The sequence below is a fragment of the Mesoplodon densirostris genome, chromosome 1 (genome assembly GCF_025265405.1).
Source record: "Mesoplodon densirostris isolate mMesDen1 chromosome 1, mMesDen1 primary haplotype, whole genome shotgun sequence".
Lineage (NCBI taxonomy): Eukaryota > Metazoa > Chordata > Mammalia > Artiodactyla > Ziphiidae > Mesoplodon > Mesoplodon densirostris.
This window is the reverse complement of record NC_082661.1, coordinates 219466801-219480991: the sequence shown is the minus strand read 5'-3', so window position 1 is coordinate 219480991 and position 14191 is coordinate 219466801. Positions and strand designations below refer to the sequence as shown.

Below are 14191 nucleotides of genomic sequence, written 5' to 3'. Positions count from 1 at the left end.
TTTTTGTCAAGTGCTGCTTTCCGTTGGTCTAACTGGGAGCCGTACTTGTTGGAATTAATCATTTGATTTTCTGGAAGGCACTCCTAATAGAGGACTCCCTTCCAATCCCACCATATACACAATATCACCTTCTTTGGATGAAGACCAGCCTTTGGTGTGGTTGGTGGTGTTCATTTCACTTGCCCCACAATCTCTTCCGTTCCACATTAATGTACAGCATCCACTTTTCATCGCCTGTCACAATTTGTTTTAAGAATGGAACATTTTCATTGCGTTTGAGTAGAGAATCGCATGTGGAAATATGGTCAAGAAGGGTTTTTTCGCTTAACTTATGTGGAAACCAAACATCATAAGTGATTAATATAACCAAGCTGGTGCAAATGGTTTTCAACACTTGATTTGGATATTTTGAGTATGTCGGCTGTCTTCCACATGGTATAACATTGATTGTTCTCAATTAATGTCTCAATTTCATTGCTATCAGCTTCAACTGGTCTACCTAACTGGAGCATCATCCAGCGAGAAATCTCCAGCCCGAAGCTTCACAAACCACTTTTGACAAGTTCAGTCAGTCACAGCACCTTTTTCATACACTGCACAAATCATTTTTTTTGCGTTTCAGTTGCGTTTTTACCTTTCTTGAAATAATAAAGCATAATATGCCAAAAATGTTGCTTTTTTCCTTCCATCTTCAATATTAAAATGGCTACAGAAAAATTCACCAATTTTGATGTCTTTTTTAAATGCACGCTGATATGACAGCTGTCACATACAGTCTAACAAGATTGTTTTGAATGAAGTTAAAGACAACTAAGTGCTACTAGAGCCATCTTATGGAAAAAAAACAAACGAAACTTCTGGCCATCCCAACATGAAAGTCCTCGATGGTATCTTCTTCCAAAAGAGGGCTATTTTGTCTACAGTGAAAATCTGTTGTTTAGTGTAGCCACCTTCATTAATTATCACAGCTAGATCTTCTGGATAACTTGCTGCAGCTTCTATGTCAGCACTTGTTCCTTCACCTTGCACTTTTATGTTATGGAGATGGCGTCTTTACTTAAACCAGCATCTGCTAGCTTCAAACTTTTCATCTATAGCTTCCTCACCTCTCTCAGCCTTCACAAAATTGAAGAGAGTTAGGGCCTTGCTCTGTATTAGCCTTTGGCTTAAGGGAATGTTGTGCCTGGTTTGATCTCTACCCAGACCACTAAAACTTTCTCCATATCAGAATTAAAGCTGTTTTGCTTTCTTATTATTCATGTGTTCACTGGAAGAGCACTTTTAATTTCCTTCAAGAACTTTTCCTTTGCATTTACAACTTGGCTGACTAATATTTAGTGCAAGAGGCCTAGCCTTTGACCTATCTCAGGTTTTGACATGCCTTCCTCAGTAAGTTCAATCATTTCTAGCATTTGATTTCTAGTGCCCCATGGCAGGGGTACTACTTGGCCTAATTTCAATATTGTTGTGTCTCAGGGAATAGAGAGACCCAAGGACAGAGAGAGGGATGGGGAAACAATCAGAACACACACAACACTTATGAATTAAGTTTGCTATCTTACATGGGCACAGTTTGTGCTACCCCAAAACAATTACAATAGTAATATCAAAGATCACTGATTATATATTACCATAACAGATATAATTTTAATAATGAAAAAGTTTGAAATATTGTGAGAATTACGTGAACAAATGCTATTAGAAAATTGGTGCTGATAGGCTTGCTAGAAGCAGGGTTGCTACAAACCTTGAATTTGTAAAAAGCACAGTATCTGAAAAGTGCAATAAAGTGAAGTGCAATAAAATGAGGTATGCTTGTGTTTTATGCTTATCATGTTTCAAATCCCTGAACTGAATGACTTTAAGCATTCAAAAGGATGGGTTCAAGAGTGATGCTAAATATCAATGTTAAGATAACAAATCTAAGAATAATATACATGTGACCAAAATCAATAATTTAAAACGTGCTTTATTATTTTTACATTTGTTTTCTCTTAGGGCCTGCAACATACAATCCTGTTTTAAAGAAATCTTGCTCCATACCCTTATTTGTTAAAGCATCAAAGCGTTTTAAAGATTCCAAAGAGATTACTCCTGGTCCAGCAACATATGAGGTTTGTCAATGATATTTCTCTTTTAATAATAATACAAGAATGGAAAAATTTCCAGAAAGTACTGGAAATGTCTTCATTAAAGTCCTTTCCATATGTTCTATTCTTATTACTAACCAAAATCTTTTGGCTAAGAAAGGCTTTTTTAAAGATAAATTCTGACATTTCTGAAAGAATTATTTAAGAATTTAAGAATAATTTAACAATTTATCTATAAATAGCCTCTACAGCACAAATATATATAATTTCTATATTCCTGCAACTCTAAATATTTACTTGTTTACATACAAAAATTGAAATAGAAATTTCCAAGTGTTTATTGAAATCAAGAATTTATTAGAGAGCTCAGAAGAAGAAAGCCCTGTGGATCCAATAAAACCAGGTATTGATCTTTTATTTTCTTTTAATAAATGAGGTGGTTTAGATTCATAATAAATAAATGTTTCATTATGCTGTGGGTCTTCTGATTATAAGGAGGAGTTTTAAATAAACTGCAGGGTTTTAGAATTTGTGTTCACTCTAGGCTTTTATTCCCCATTTGGTGTGAAAAGGTTTTCCCATTGGCTGATAGCAATTAAGAGTGCAAACCATAATGAATGTTCTTATTTGGGTTAGTTAATGACAAATTTATTTTTATTGAATGTATGTTTTTCTACTTATTCAAAATGTCATAATCCAAAGAATTTTTCAGCATTCTGTCAGAAGCACATTTATAATATAATATCAGAAAAGAAAGAAAAAAAATCAAATGAATAATGAAAGACTTGTTATTTTACTTGTTGGCTGTTGATTCCCCCAAAATATCACTGTTACTTTCTACTGATAAGAAAATCTAATTTTATAAGACTTACTTCACAAAGGGAAAATCTGCTAGACAGAGTCTTAATTGTAGTTCAGAAGGTGAAAGTCAAGGGAGGATACATTATATATATACAGTGTTTTAGGGCCTTGGCTCTGTAATGTAAGGCAAGTCTTGCAAATTGGGAACTGATAGAGATTTGGCAAAGTTTATGACATATTTACTCTTGATTGTTGGGTACAATGAGGAAAGGTCTTTAAGCAAGTATTGATCAGTAAACTATTAGTCTTAATAAGTTAGATATTATAGATGTTCATTTGATCATATTAAATCATAGAAAATCTTTAACTGATTGCTTCCGCACTCCTTTTTAAAACTGGTTTTAATGGTGTCAACAAATGATAAGTGCCAGTAAATCTGATGTTATACTTTTTCATTTTGTGCTACATTTGTCATAGAAGATGTACCCACTAGTATTCCTAGTATTTGAAGATGCTATTGCTTTTTCTTTCAGTAAGATTTTATGATTTATATTTATACTTCCTCAGTCATTTATTGTGGAATATTATTTTCTGTGTCAGAAAAAAACATTTGTGGATTTAATAATGAGGTTTAATTAAGGTAATGCCTAAAATGTCAAACTATTATATCCATATATTATATACTAGGTATAATACTGCAGTAGAAGGTTAATTTTCTATTGAGGACTGTCTGTAATTTTTTGTCTTTCCAAACCACTTGTTTCTGTTAATTTTTTGAACAAATAATTTTCTTTCATAATTTTTCTTCTTGAAAGGAAAAGTTACTTCTTTTTTTTTAACATCTTTATTGGAGGATAATAGCTTTACAATGGTGTGTTTGTTTCTGCTTTACAACAAAGTGATTCAGCTATACATATACATATATCCCCATATCTCCTCCCTCTTCCGTCACCCTACCACCCTTCCTATCCCACCCCTCTAGGTGGTCACAGAGCACCAAGCTGATCTCCCTGTGCTATGCAGCTGCTTCCCACTAGCTATCTATTTTACATTTGGTAGTGTATATGTGTCCATGCCACACTCTCACTTCATCCCAGCTTACCCTTGCCCCTCTCTGTGTCCTCAAGTCCATTCTCTACATCTGTGTCTTTATTCCTGTCCTGCCCTTGGTTCTTAAGAACCGTTTTTTGGTTTTAGATTCCATAAATATGTGTTAGCATACGGTATTTGTTTTTCTCTTTCTGACTTACTTCACTCTGTATGACAGTCTCCAGATCCATCCACCTCACTACAAATAATTCAATTCCATTTCTTTTTATGGCTGAGTAATACTCGATTGTGTATATGTGCCACATCTTCTTTATCCATTCATCTATCAATGGACACTTAGGTTGCTTCCATGTCCTGGCTATTGTAAATACAGCTACCATGAAGAGTGTGGTACATGACTGTTTTAAATTACGGTTTTCTCAGGATATATGCCCAGTAGTGGGATTGCTGGCTCATATGGTAGTTCTATTTTTAGTTTTTAAAGGAACCTCTATACTGTTCTCCATAGTGGCTGTATCAATTTACATTCCCACTGACAGTGCAAGAGGGTTCAATTTTCTCTACACCCTCTCCAGCATTTATTGTTTGTAGATTTTTTGATGATGGCCATTCTGACTGGTGTGAGGTGGTACCTCATTGTATCGATAGTTTCAGTTTGCATTTCTCTAGTGATGTTGACCAGCTGTTCATGTGCTTCTTGGCCACCTATATATCTTCTTTGGAGAAATGTCTATTTAGGTCTTCTGCCCATTTTTGGATTGGGTTGTTTGTTTCTTTAATATTGAGTTGCATTAGCTATTTATATATTTTAGAGATTAATCCTTTGTCCATTGATTCATTTGCAAATATTTTCTCCCATTGTGAAGGTTGTCTTTTCATCTTGTTTATGGTTTCCTTTACTGTGCAAAAGCTTTGGAGAGTCATTAGGTCCCATTTGTTTATTTTTGTTTTTATTTCCATTACTCTAGAAGGTGGATCAAAAAAGATCTTGCTGTGATTTATGTCAAAGAGTGTTCTTCCTATGTTTTCTTCTAAGAGTTTTATAGTGTCCAGTCTTCCATTTAGGTCTCTAATCCATTTTGAGTTTATTTTTGTGTATGGTGTTAGGCAGTGTTCTAATTTCATTCTTTTACATGAAGCTGTCCAGTTTTCCCAGCACCACTTATTGAAGAGACTGTCTTTCCTCCATTGTATATCCTTGCCTCCTTTGTCATAGATTACTAGACCACAGGGGCGTAGGTTTATCTCTGGGCTTTCTATCTTGTTCCATTGATATATGCTTCTGTTTTTGTGCCAGTACCATATTGTCTTGATTACTGTAGCTTTGTAGTATAGTCTGAAGTCAGGGAGTCTGATTCCTCCAGCTCCGTTTTTTTCCTTCAAGTCTGCTTTGGCTATTCAGGGTCTTTTGTGTCTCCATACAAATTTTTAGATGATTTGTTCTAGTTCCGTAAAAAATGCCATTGGTAATTTGATAGGGATTGCACTGAATCTGTAGATTGCTTTGGGTAGTATAGTCATTTTCACAGTATTGATTCTTCCAATCCAAAAACATGGTATATCTCTCCATCTGTTGGTATCATCTTTAATTTCTTTCATCAGTGTCTTATAGTTTCTGCATACAGGTCTTTTGTTTCCCTAGTTAGGTTTATTCCTAGGTATTTAATTCTTTTTGTTGCAGTGGTAAATGGGAGTGTTTCCTTAAGTTCTATTTCAGATTTATTATCATTAGTGTATAGGAATGCAAGAGATTTCTGTGCATTAATTTTGTATCCTGCAACTTTACCAGATTCATTCATTAGCTCTAGTAGTTTTCTGGTGGCATTTTTAAGATTCTCTATGTATAGTATCATGTCATCTGCAAGCAGTGACAGTTTTACTTCTTCTTTTCCAATTTATATTCCTTTTATTTCTTTTTATTCTCTGATTGCCGTGGCTAGGACTTCCAAAACTATGTTGAATAATAGTGGTGAGAGTGGACATCCTTGTCTCATTCCTGATCTTAGAGGAAATGCTTTCAGGTTTTCACCATTGACAATGATGTTTGCTCTGGGTTTGTCATATATGGCCTTTATTATGTTGAGGTAGGTTCCCTCTATGCCCACTTTCTGGAGAGTTTTTATCATAAATGGGTGTTGAATTTTGTCAAAAGCTTTTTCTGCATCTACTGAGATGATCATATGGTTTTTCTTCTTCAATTTGTCAATATGGTGTATCACATTAATTAATTTTCATATATTGAAGAATCCTTGCATCCCTGGGATAAATCCCACTTGATCATGGTGTATGATCCTTTTAATGTCCAGTTGGATTCTGTTTGCTAGTGTTTTGTTGAGGATTTTTGCATCTATATTCATCAGTGATATTGGTCTCTAATTTTCTTTTTTTGTAGTATCTTTGTCTGGCTTTGGAATCAGGGTGATGGTGGCCTCATAGAACGAGTTTGGGATTGTTACTTCCTCTGCAATTTTTTGGAAGAGTTTGAGAAGGATGGATGTTAGCTCTTCTCTAAATATTTGCTAGAATTCACCTGTGAAGCCATCTGGTCCTGGACTTTTGTTTGTTTGATGATTTTTCTTTTGTTTTTTTGGGTTTTTTTTTTCGGTACCCAGGCCTCTCAATGTCGTGGCCTCTCCCGCTGTGGAGCACAGGCTCCGGACCTGCAGGCTCAGCAGCCATTGCTCACGGACCCAGATGCTCCATGGCACGTGGTATCCTCCTGGACCGGGGCACAAACCCGTGTCCACTGCATCAGCAGGCGGACTCCCAACCACTGCACCACCAGTGAAGCCCTGTTGGAAGATTTTAATCACAGTTTCAATTTCACCACTTGTGATTTGTGTGTTCATATTTTCTGTTTCTTCTTGGTTCAGCCTTGGAAGGTTATACCTTTCTAAGAATTTGTCCATTTCTTCCAGGTTATCCATTTTATTAGCATAAAGTTGCTTGTAGTAGTCTCTTAGGATGTTTTTTATTTCTGCGGTGTCTGTTGTAACTTCTCCTTTTTCATTTCTAATTTTATTGATTTGAATCCACTCACTCTTTTTTCTGATGAGTCTGGCTAATGGTTTATCAATTTTGTTTATCTTCTCAAAGAACCAGCTTTTATTTTTATTGATCTTTGCTATTGTTTTCTTTGTTTCTGTTGCATTTATTTCTGCTCTGATCTTTATGATCTGTTTCCTCTGCTAACTTTGGGTTTTCTTTGTTCTTTCTCTAGTTCCTTTAGGTGTAAAGTTAGATTGTTTACTTGAGATTTTTCTTATTTCTTGAGGTAGGCTTGTATAGCTATAAACTTCCCTCTTAGAACTGCTCTTGCTGCATCCCATAGGTTTTGGATTGTCATGTTTTCATTGTCATTTGTCTCTAGGTATTTTTTGATTTCCTCTTTGATTTCTTCAGTGATCCCTTGGTTATTTAGTAACGTATTGTTTAGCCTCCATGTCTTTGCGTTTTTAAGGTTTTTTTCTCTGTAATTCATTTCTAATCTCATAGCATTGTGGTCAGAAAAGATGCTTGATATGATTTCAATTTTCTTAAATTTACTGAGGCTTGATTTGTCACTCAAGCTGTGATGTATCCTGGAGAATATTCCGTGTGCACTTGAGAAGAAAGTGTAATCTGCTGTTTTTGGATGGAATGTCCTATAAATATCAATTAAGTCTATCTGGTCCATTGTGTCATTTAAAGCTTCTGTTTCCTTATTTATTTTCATTTTGGATGATCTGTCATTGGTGTAAGTGAGGGGTTAAAATCCCCAAGTATTATTGTGTTACTGTCGATTTCCTCTTTTATAGCTGTTAGCAGTTGCCTTATGTATTGAGGTGCTCCTATATTGGGTGCACATCTATTTATAATTGTTATATCTTCTTCTTGGGTTGATCCCTTGATCATTATGTAGTGTCCTTCCTTGTCTCTTGTAACATTCTTTATTTTAAAATCTATTTTATCTGATATGAGTATTGCTACTCCAGCTTTCTTTTGATTTCCATTTGCATGGAATATCTTTTTCCATCCCCTCACTTTCAGTCTCTATGTGTCCCTAGGTCTGAAGTGAGTCTCTTGTAGACAGCATATATATGGATCTTGTTTTTGTATCCTTTCAGCAAGCCTGTGTCTTTTGGTTGGAGCATTTAACCCATTCATGTTTAAGGTAATTATTGATATGTATGTTCCTATGACCATATTCTTAATTGTTTTCAGTTTGTTTTTGTAGATCCTTTTCTTCTCTTGCATTTCCCACTTAGAGAAGTTCCTTTAGCATTTGCTGGAGAGCTGGTTTGATGGTGCTGAATTCTCTTAGCTTTTGCTTGTCTGTAAAGCTTTTGATTTCTCCATCGAATCTGAATGAGATCCTTGCCGGGTAGAGTAATCTTGGTTGTAGGTTCTTCCCTTTCATCACTTTAAGTATATCATGGCACTCCCTTCTGGCTTGTAGAGTTTCTGCTGAGAAATCAGCTGTTAACCCTATAGGAGTTCCTTGTATGTTATTTTTCATATTTCTCTTGCTGGTTTGGATAATTTTTCTTTGTCTTTAGTTTTTGCGAATTTGATTACTATGTGTCTTGGCGTGTTTCTCCTTGTGTTTATCCTGTATGGGACTCGCTGTGCTTCCTGTACTTGGGTGGCTATTTCCTTTCCCATGTTAGAGAATTGTTTGACTATAATCTCTTCAAATATTTTCTCGGGTCCTTTCTCTCTCACTTCTTCTGGGACCCCTATAATGAGAATGTTGTTGTGTTTAATATTGTTCCAGTGGTCTCTTAGGCTGTTTTCATTTCTTTTCATTCTTTTTTCTTTATTCTGTTCCACAGCAGTGAATTCCCACATATTGTCTTCCAGGTCACTTATCCGTTCTTCTGCCCCAGTTATTCTGCTATTGATTCCTCCTAGTGTAGTTTTTATTTCAGTTATTGTTTTGTTCATCTCTGTTTGTTTGTTCTTTAATTCTTCTAGGTCTTTGTTAAACATTTCTTGCATCTTCTCAATCTTTGCCTCCATTCTTTTTCCGAGGTCCTGGATCATTTTCACTCCCATTATTCTGAATTCTTTTTCTGCAAGTTTCCCTATCTCCACTTCATTTAGTTGTTTCTCTGGGGTTTTATCTTGTTCCTTCATCTGGTACATAGCCCTCTGGGTTTTCACCTTGTCTGTCTTTCTGTGAATGTGGTTTTTGTTCCACAGGCTGCAGGATTGTATTTCTTCTTGCTTTTGCTGTCTGCCCTCTGGTGGATGAGGCTGTCTAAGAGGCTTAATGGGAGGGACTGGTGGTGGGTAGAGCTGACTGTTTCTCTTTTGGACAGAACTCAGTAAAAGTTTAATCCACTTGACTGTTGATGGGAGGGGCTGGGTTCCCTCCCTGTTGTTTGTTTGGCCTGAGGCAACCCAACACTGGAGCCTACCTGGGCTCTTTGGTTGGGCTAATGACATACTCTGGGAGGGCTCACGCCAAGGAGTACTTCCCAGAACTTCTGCTGCCAGTGTCCTTGTCCCCACGGTGAGCCAAAGCCCCCCCCCACCACACCTCTTCAGGAGACCCTCCAACACTAGCATGTAGGTCTGGTTCAGTCTCCCCTGGGGTCACTGCTACTTCCCCTGGGTCCTGGTGCGCACACTGTTTTGTGGGTGCCCTCCAAGAGTGGAGTCTCTGTTTACCCCAGTCCTTTTGAAGTCCTCCAGTCAATTCCCACTAGGCTTCAAAGTCTGATTCTCTAGGAATTCCTCCTCCTGTTGCCGGACCCCCAGCTTGGGAAGCCTGATATGGGGCTCAGAACCTTCACTCCAGTGGGTGGACTTCTGTGGTCTAAGTGTTCTCCAGTCTGTGAGTCACCCACTCAGCATTTATGGGTTTTGATTTTACTGTGATTGTGCCCCTCGTACCATCTCATTGTGGCTTCTTCTTTGTCTTTGGATGTGGGGTATCTTTTTTGGTGAGTTCCGGTGTTTTCCTGTCGATGATTGTCCAGCAGCTAATTGTGATTCTGGTGTTCTCACAAGAGGGAGTGAGAGCACGTCCTTCTACTCCGCCATCTTGGTTCCTCTCCTTGTAGCTTATTTTATACATAATAGTTTGTACGTCTAATCCCTGACCCCTATTTTGCCCCTCCCTCCTTCCCTCTCCCCTCTGGCTACCACTAGTTTGTTTCTTTTATCTGTGAATCTGTTTCTTTTTTGTTATGTTCTATAGTTTTTGTATTTTTTTAGATTTCACATATAAGTGGTATCATACAGTATTTGTCTTTTTCTGTATGACTTATTTTACTTAGCATAATATCCTCCCCGTCCATCCATGTTGTTGCAAATGGCAAAATTTCATTCTTTTTTTATGGCTATTAATGTTCCATTGTGTGTGCGTGTGCGTGTATACACATATATATATCTCCTGTATTTTAAAATAATCTGATACCTATTAGACATAAATAAGTTCTTATATTATCTTATTAAAAACCTGAGCACCATTGTCATTTCAAAAACTCTGAATTGGTCTATTTTATTAGAAATCTAACATTTTTCTATTTATACATTTATTTTCTCAGTCCACTTGCCTTAATTGAACTTAATTATATTTAAGATTTTTGATGCATATTTATAATTCCAATTATATTTTGTATAACAATCTACTTAACAACTTGGTACAAGTAGCAGATTTTCAAAACTTTTAATGATCATGATTTGGCTAAAGTAAGTTTTGGAAAAATATTTAATATTTTCTTCATTTGAATTTTAAATGAATATTTGCTCATATTATTCTCTAATATTTGCATAAAAGTTACAAATTAAACCCAAAAGTATTAGATTGCTAACTTGAACAACTGAATGTTTATGTATATATCATATGAAGATTGCTTTTAGATTATAAATTTGGAACTTGAAGGATACTAGAAAATTACCTAATTTAATTCTTTAATATGCTCTCTAATTTTATTCTTTCATTGAGCATCTATAGCATGCAAAGAATTAAGCTACATATTGTGAAGGATACATGAGTAGATTAGCCTCTAAGGTGTTCACAATTGAATTGAGAGATCAAAAAGACAAGTGTATTATTAAAAAGATAGTGATTTAGTACAAAGTAATTTCAGAAAATACATCAATTTTTTTCTTTGCATGTTATATACATGTTATAATATAATCAGAAGATCCCTTTTTAACTCTCACGTTGTCACTTCTAATTTTTTAAGAAGTAGACTCATCCCTCTCCCATTCTGCACAGGCTGGTGGAAGGAAAGACCAGGAATCTTAAGATTTCATGCATATATTTTCACTTGTTCCCTTTATTCTGGACTTAAATTAGAAACCATATTAAAATGTTATATATGTAATTTGAGAGAAAATGAAAATTTCCACTTGGGAAATTAGGCATATAAAATAATTTTAGAGAAAAAGTAAATATCAGTTTATAAACCTAAGTGCAATGCATTTACCACTCTGGTTTATTTCATCTAATTGGGTAAAAAAAATCCTCAGCTAACTAAAAAATAATTTAAAATTATGATGTAAAAATCATCAAGGAAATAAAACTATTATTTGCCAACCAATGAATTTAACATCAAAATTAAAAGGGGAGGAGTCATGCATCATGAAAAGAGGGTGAGGGGAGTAAGTGAATAAATATTCACTGAACCTTGAGACTACCAGCCTTCTTCTCCCAGCTTATTTCTAGAAGGTTGGCATCCAGGATTCTAACTTCCAGGCAGGAAAATAAAGGAGTATTCTCTGAGGAATAGAACAATCCTAACAAAAAAGCAAAAACAAAAGCAACTTAAAGATACTGACCAAAGTTTTGCTAGTGAAATGGCTAAGCCACATCATCCTGGACACAAGATTAGGTTGGCAAGGCCGAATTATGCCCAGAGAACTTCTAAACAAGCTTTATTGCCCTAAGGAGTGGGGCAACAAAATAAATGGACAACAAAAATCAACGATATTTGAGTCCAAAGTCTTTGATAAGATAAAGGGGGGGGGGGAGAAAAAAAAAGGAAAAGAGAATCTTACAAGGAGAAGAAAACTTTAAATACCTCAGTATTAATGGTTTTCAGACACCACACTCTATCTGAAACATGAGAGCACTTAGTGGACTTTTATTTTATAAGGAGTGCTTATAAGGACTGAGTGCTCTCATCTAAAATAAATAACATGCTTTTTCTTCTGTTCTTTCTTCCAGACAATCATCACTCTCTGACCTCATCTCCAATTCAGGCTGAACCATAAAAAATTACAAATTTTATAGGTTAACAAAGGTTAAATATTGGCAATTTCATATGGCTTGACCTAGTACTATTCTTCCTTGTGTGTGTTATACACTCTATCAGCCAGACCATTTTCCTTGCCTTTTTTAAAAAAAAAAAAAAACAGATTATATTTTTTAGAGCAGGTTTAGGTTTACAGAAAAATTGTGCTGAAAGTACAGAGAGTTCCCATATACTCTCCCCCTGCACATACACAGTTTCAGCCATTCTTAACATCTTACATATGTGTAAATTTGTTATAACTGATGAACCAATGTCAATACATTAACTAAAGTCCACAGTTTACATCAGTATTCATTTTTCTGTGTTGTACAATTCTGTGGGTTTTTACAAATTCAGTGTCATACAGAATAATTTCACTGCCTTAAAAAAGCCCTCTGCTCCACATATTCATCTTTCTCTCTTTGAGCCCCTGGCAATCATTGATCGTTTTACTGTCTTTATAGTTCTGTCTTTTCAAGAATGACATGTAGTTTGAGTCACACAGTGTGTAGCTTTTCAGACTGACTTCTTTCACCGTATAAGATGCATGTGAGATTCCTCCATTTCTTTTCATAGCTTGATAGCACATTTCTTTTTATTGCTGAATAATATTCCATCTCCATTGTATGGATGTTCCATAATTTATCCATTCACTCACTGAAACACATCTTAGTTACATGTTTTGACTTCTTTTGGTAAATATGAATCAAGTTGCTATAAACACTTGTGTATAGGTCTTTGTGTGGATGGAAGTTTTCAGCTCATTTGGATAAATAGACATGAGATTGCTGGATCATAAGACAAGAATATATTTACTTTGTAGTAAATATATTTAGAAGTCAAGATGACTCATAAAGTGACTTTACCATCTTTCATTCCCACCAGCAATGAATAAATGTCTGTTGTTCCACATTCTTACCAGCATTTGGTGTTGTCAGTGTTCTGTATTTTAGCCATACTAATAGGTATGCAGTGGTATCCCCTTGTTGTTTTAATTTGCAATTCCCTAATGACATAATTTTGGGCATCTTTTGATATGCTTATTTTCCATCTATATCTCTTCTCTGGTGAGGTATCTATTCAGATCTTTTGCCCATTTTGTAGGTTTTTAAAATTGTTGAGTTTCTTTGTATGTTTTGGATACAAGTCCTTTCCTTATTAGATATGTGTTTTGCAAATATTTTCTCTAAGTCTGTCACTTCTTTTCATCCTCCTAACCATATCTTTCACAGAGTAGACATTTTTAGTTTCTAATGGAGTCCAATTTATCAATTTTTTTCTCATGGATTGTGCTGTTGGTATTATACCTAAAATCATTGCCAAATGCAAGTTTGCCTAGATTTTTCTCCTATGTTATCTTCTAGAGGTTGTATAGTTTCATGTTTTACATTGACGTCTATGTTCCATTTTTAATTAGTTTTTGTAAAAGGTATAAAGTCTCTGTCTAGATTACATTGTTTTGAATATGGATGTCTATTTGTTCCAGAGTCATTTGTTGAAAGGAGTATCCTCTCTCCACTGAATTACCTTTGCTACTTTGCCAAAGATCATTAGGTTATATTTGCGTCGGAGCATTTTTGGGCTATTTATTGTGTTCCATTGATCTATTTATTCTTTTGCCAATATCACATTGTCTTGATAACTAGCATTATAGTTAGTCTTAAAGTCTAGTAGTGTTAGTACTCCAACTTTGTTCTTCTTCAGTATTGTCTAGGTTATTATAGGTCTTTTTGCTTTTTCCATATAAACCTTAGGATCAGTTTTTCTATATCCACAAAATAGATTTCCAGTATTTTGATTGGGAATGCGTTGAATCTATAGCCCTTTTTGGAAGAATTGACATCTTAATAATATTGTCTTATTATCAATTAACTTGGAATATTTCTCCATTTATTTATATCAGCTTTAATTTCTTTCATCAGAATTTTGTAGTTTTCCTTGTATAGCTCTTGCATATATTTGTTAGAATTATACCTAAGTATTTCATATTTTTGAGTGCTAATGCAAATAGCATTGTGT

At 35.3% G+C, this 14191-nt stretch overlaps 1 protein-coding gene across 1 annotated transcript in view; it reads left to right on the top strand.

The window, feature by feature from the left end:
- STPG2 (sperm tail PG-rich repeat containing 2) overlaps window positions 1-2126 on the top strand; it is a 276442-nt gene extending 274316 nt beyond the window's left edge. The window contains exon 11 of the mRNA XM_060098032.1: window positions 1999-2126. Coding sequence (XP_059954015.1) covers window positions 1999-2126 — 128 coding nt within the window. The remainder of the gene's footprint in view (window positions 1-1998) is intronic.
- The last annotated feature ends 12065 nt before the right edge of the window (window positions 2127-14191 follow it).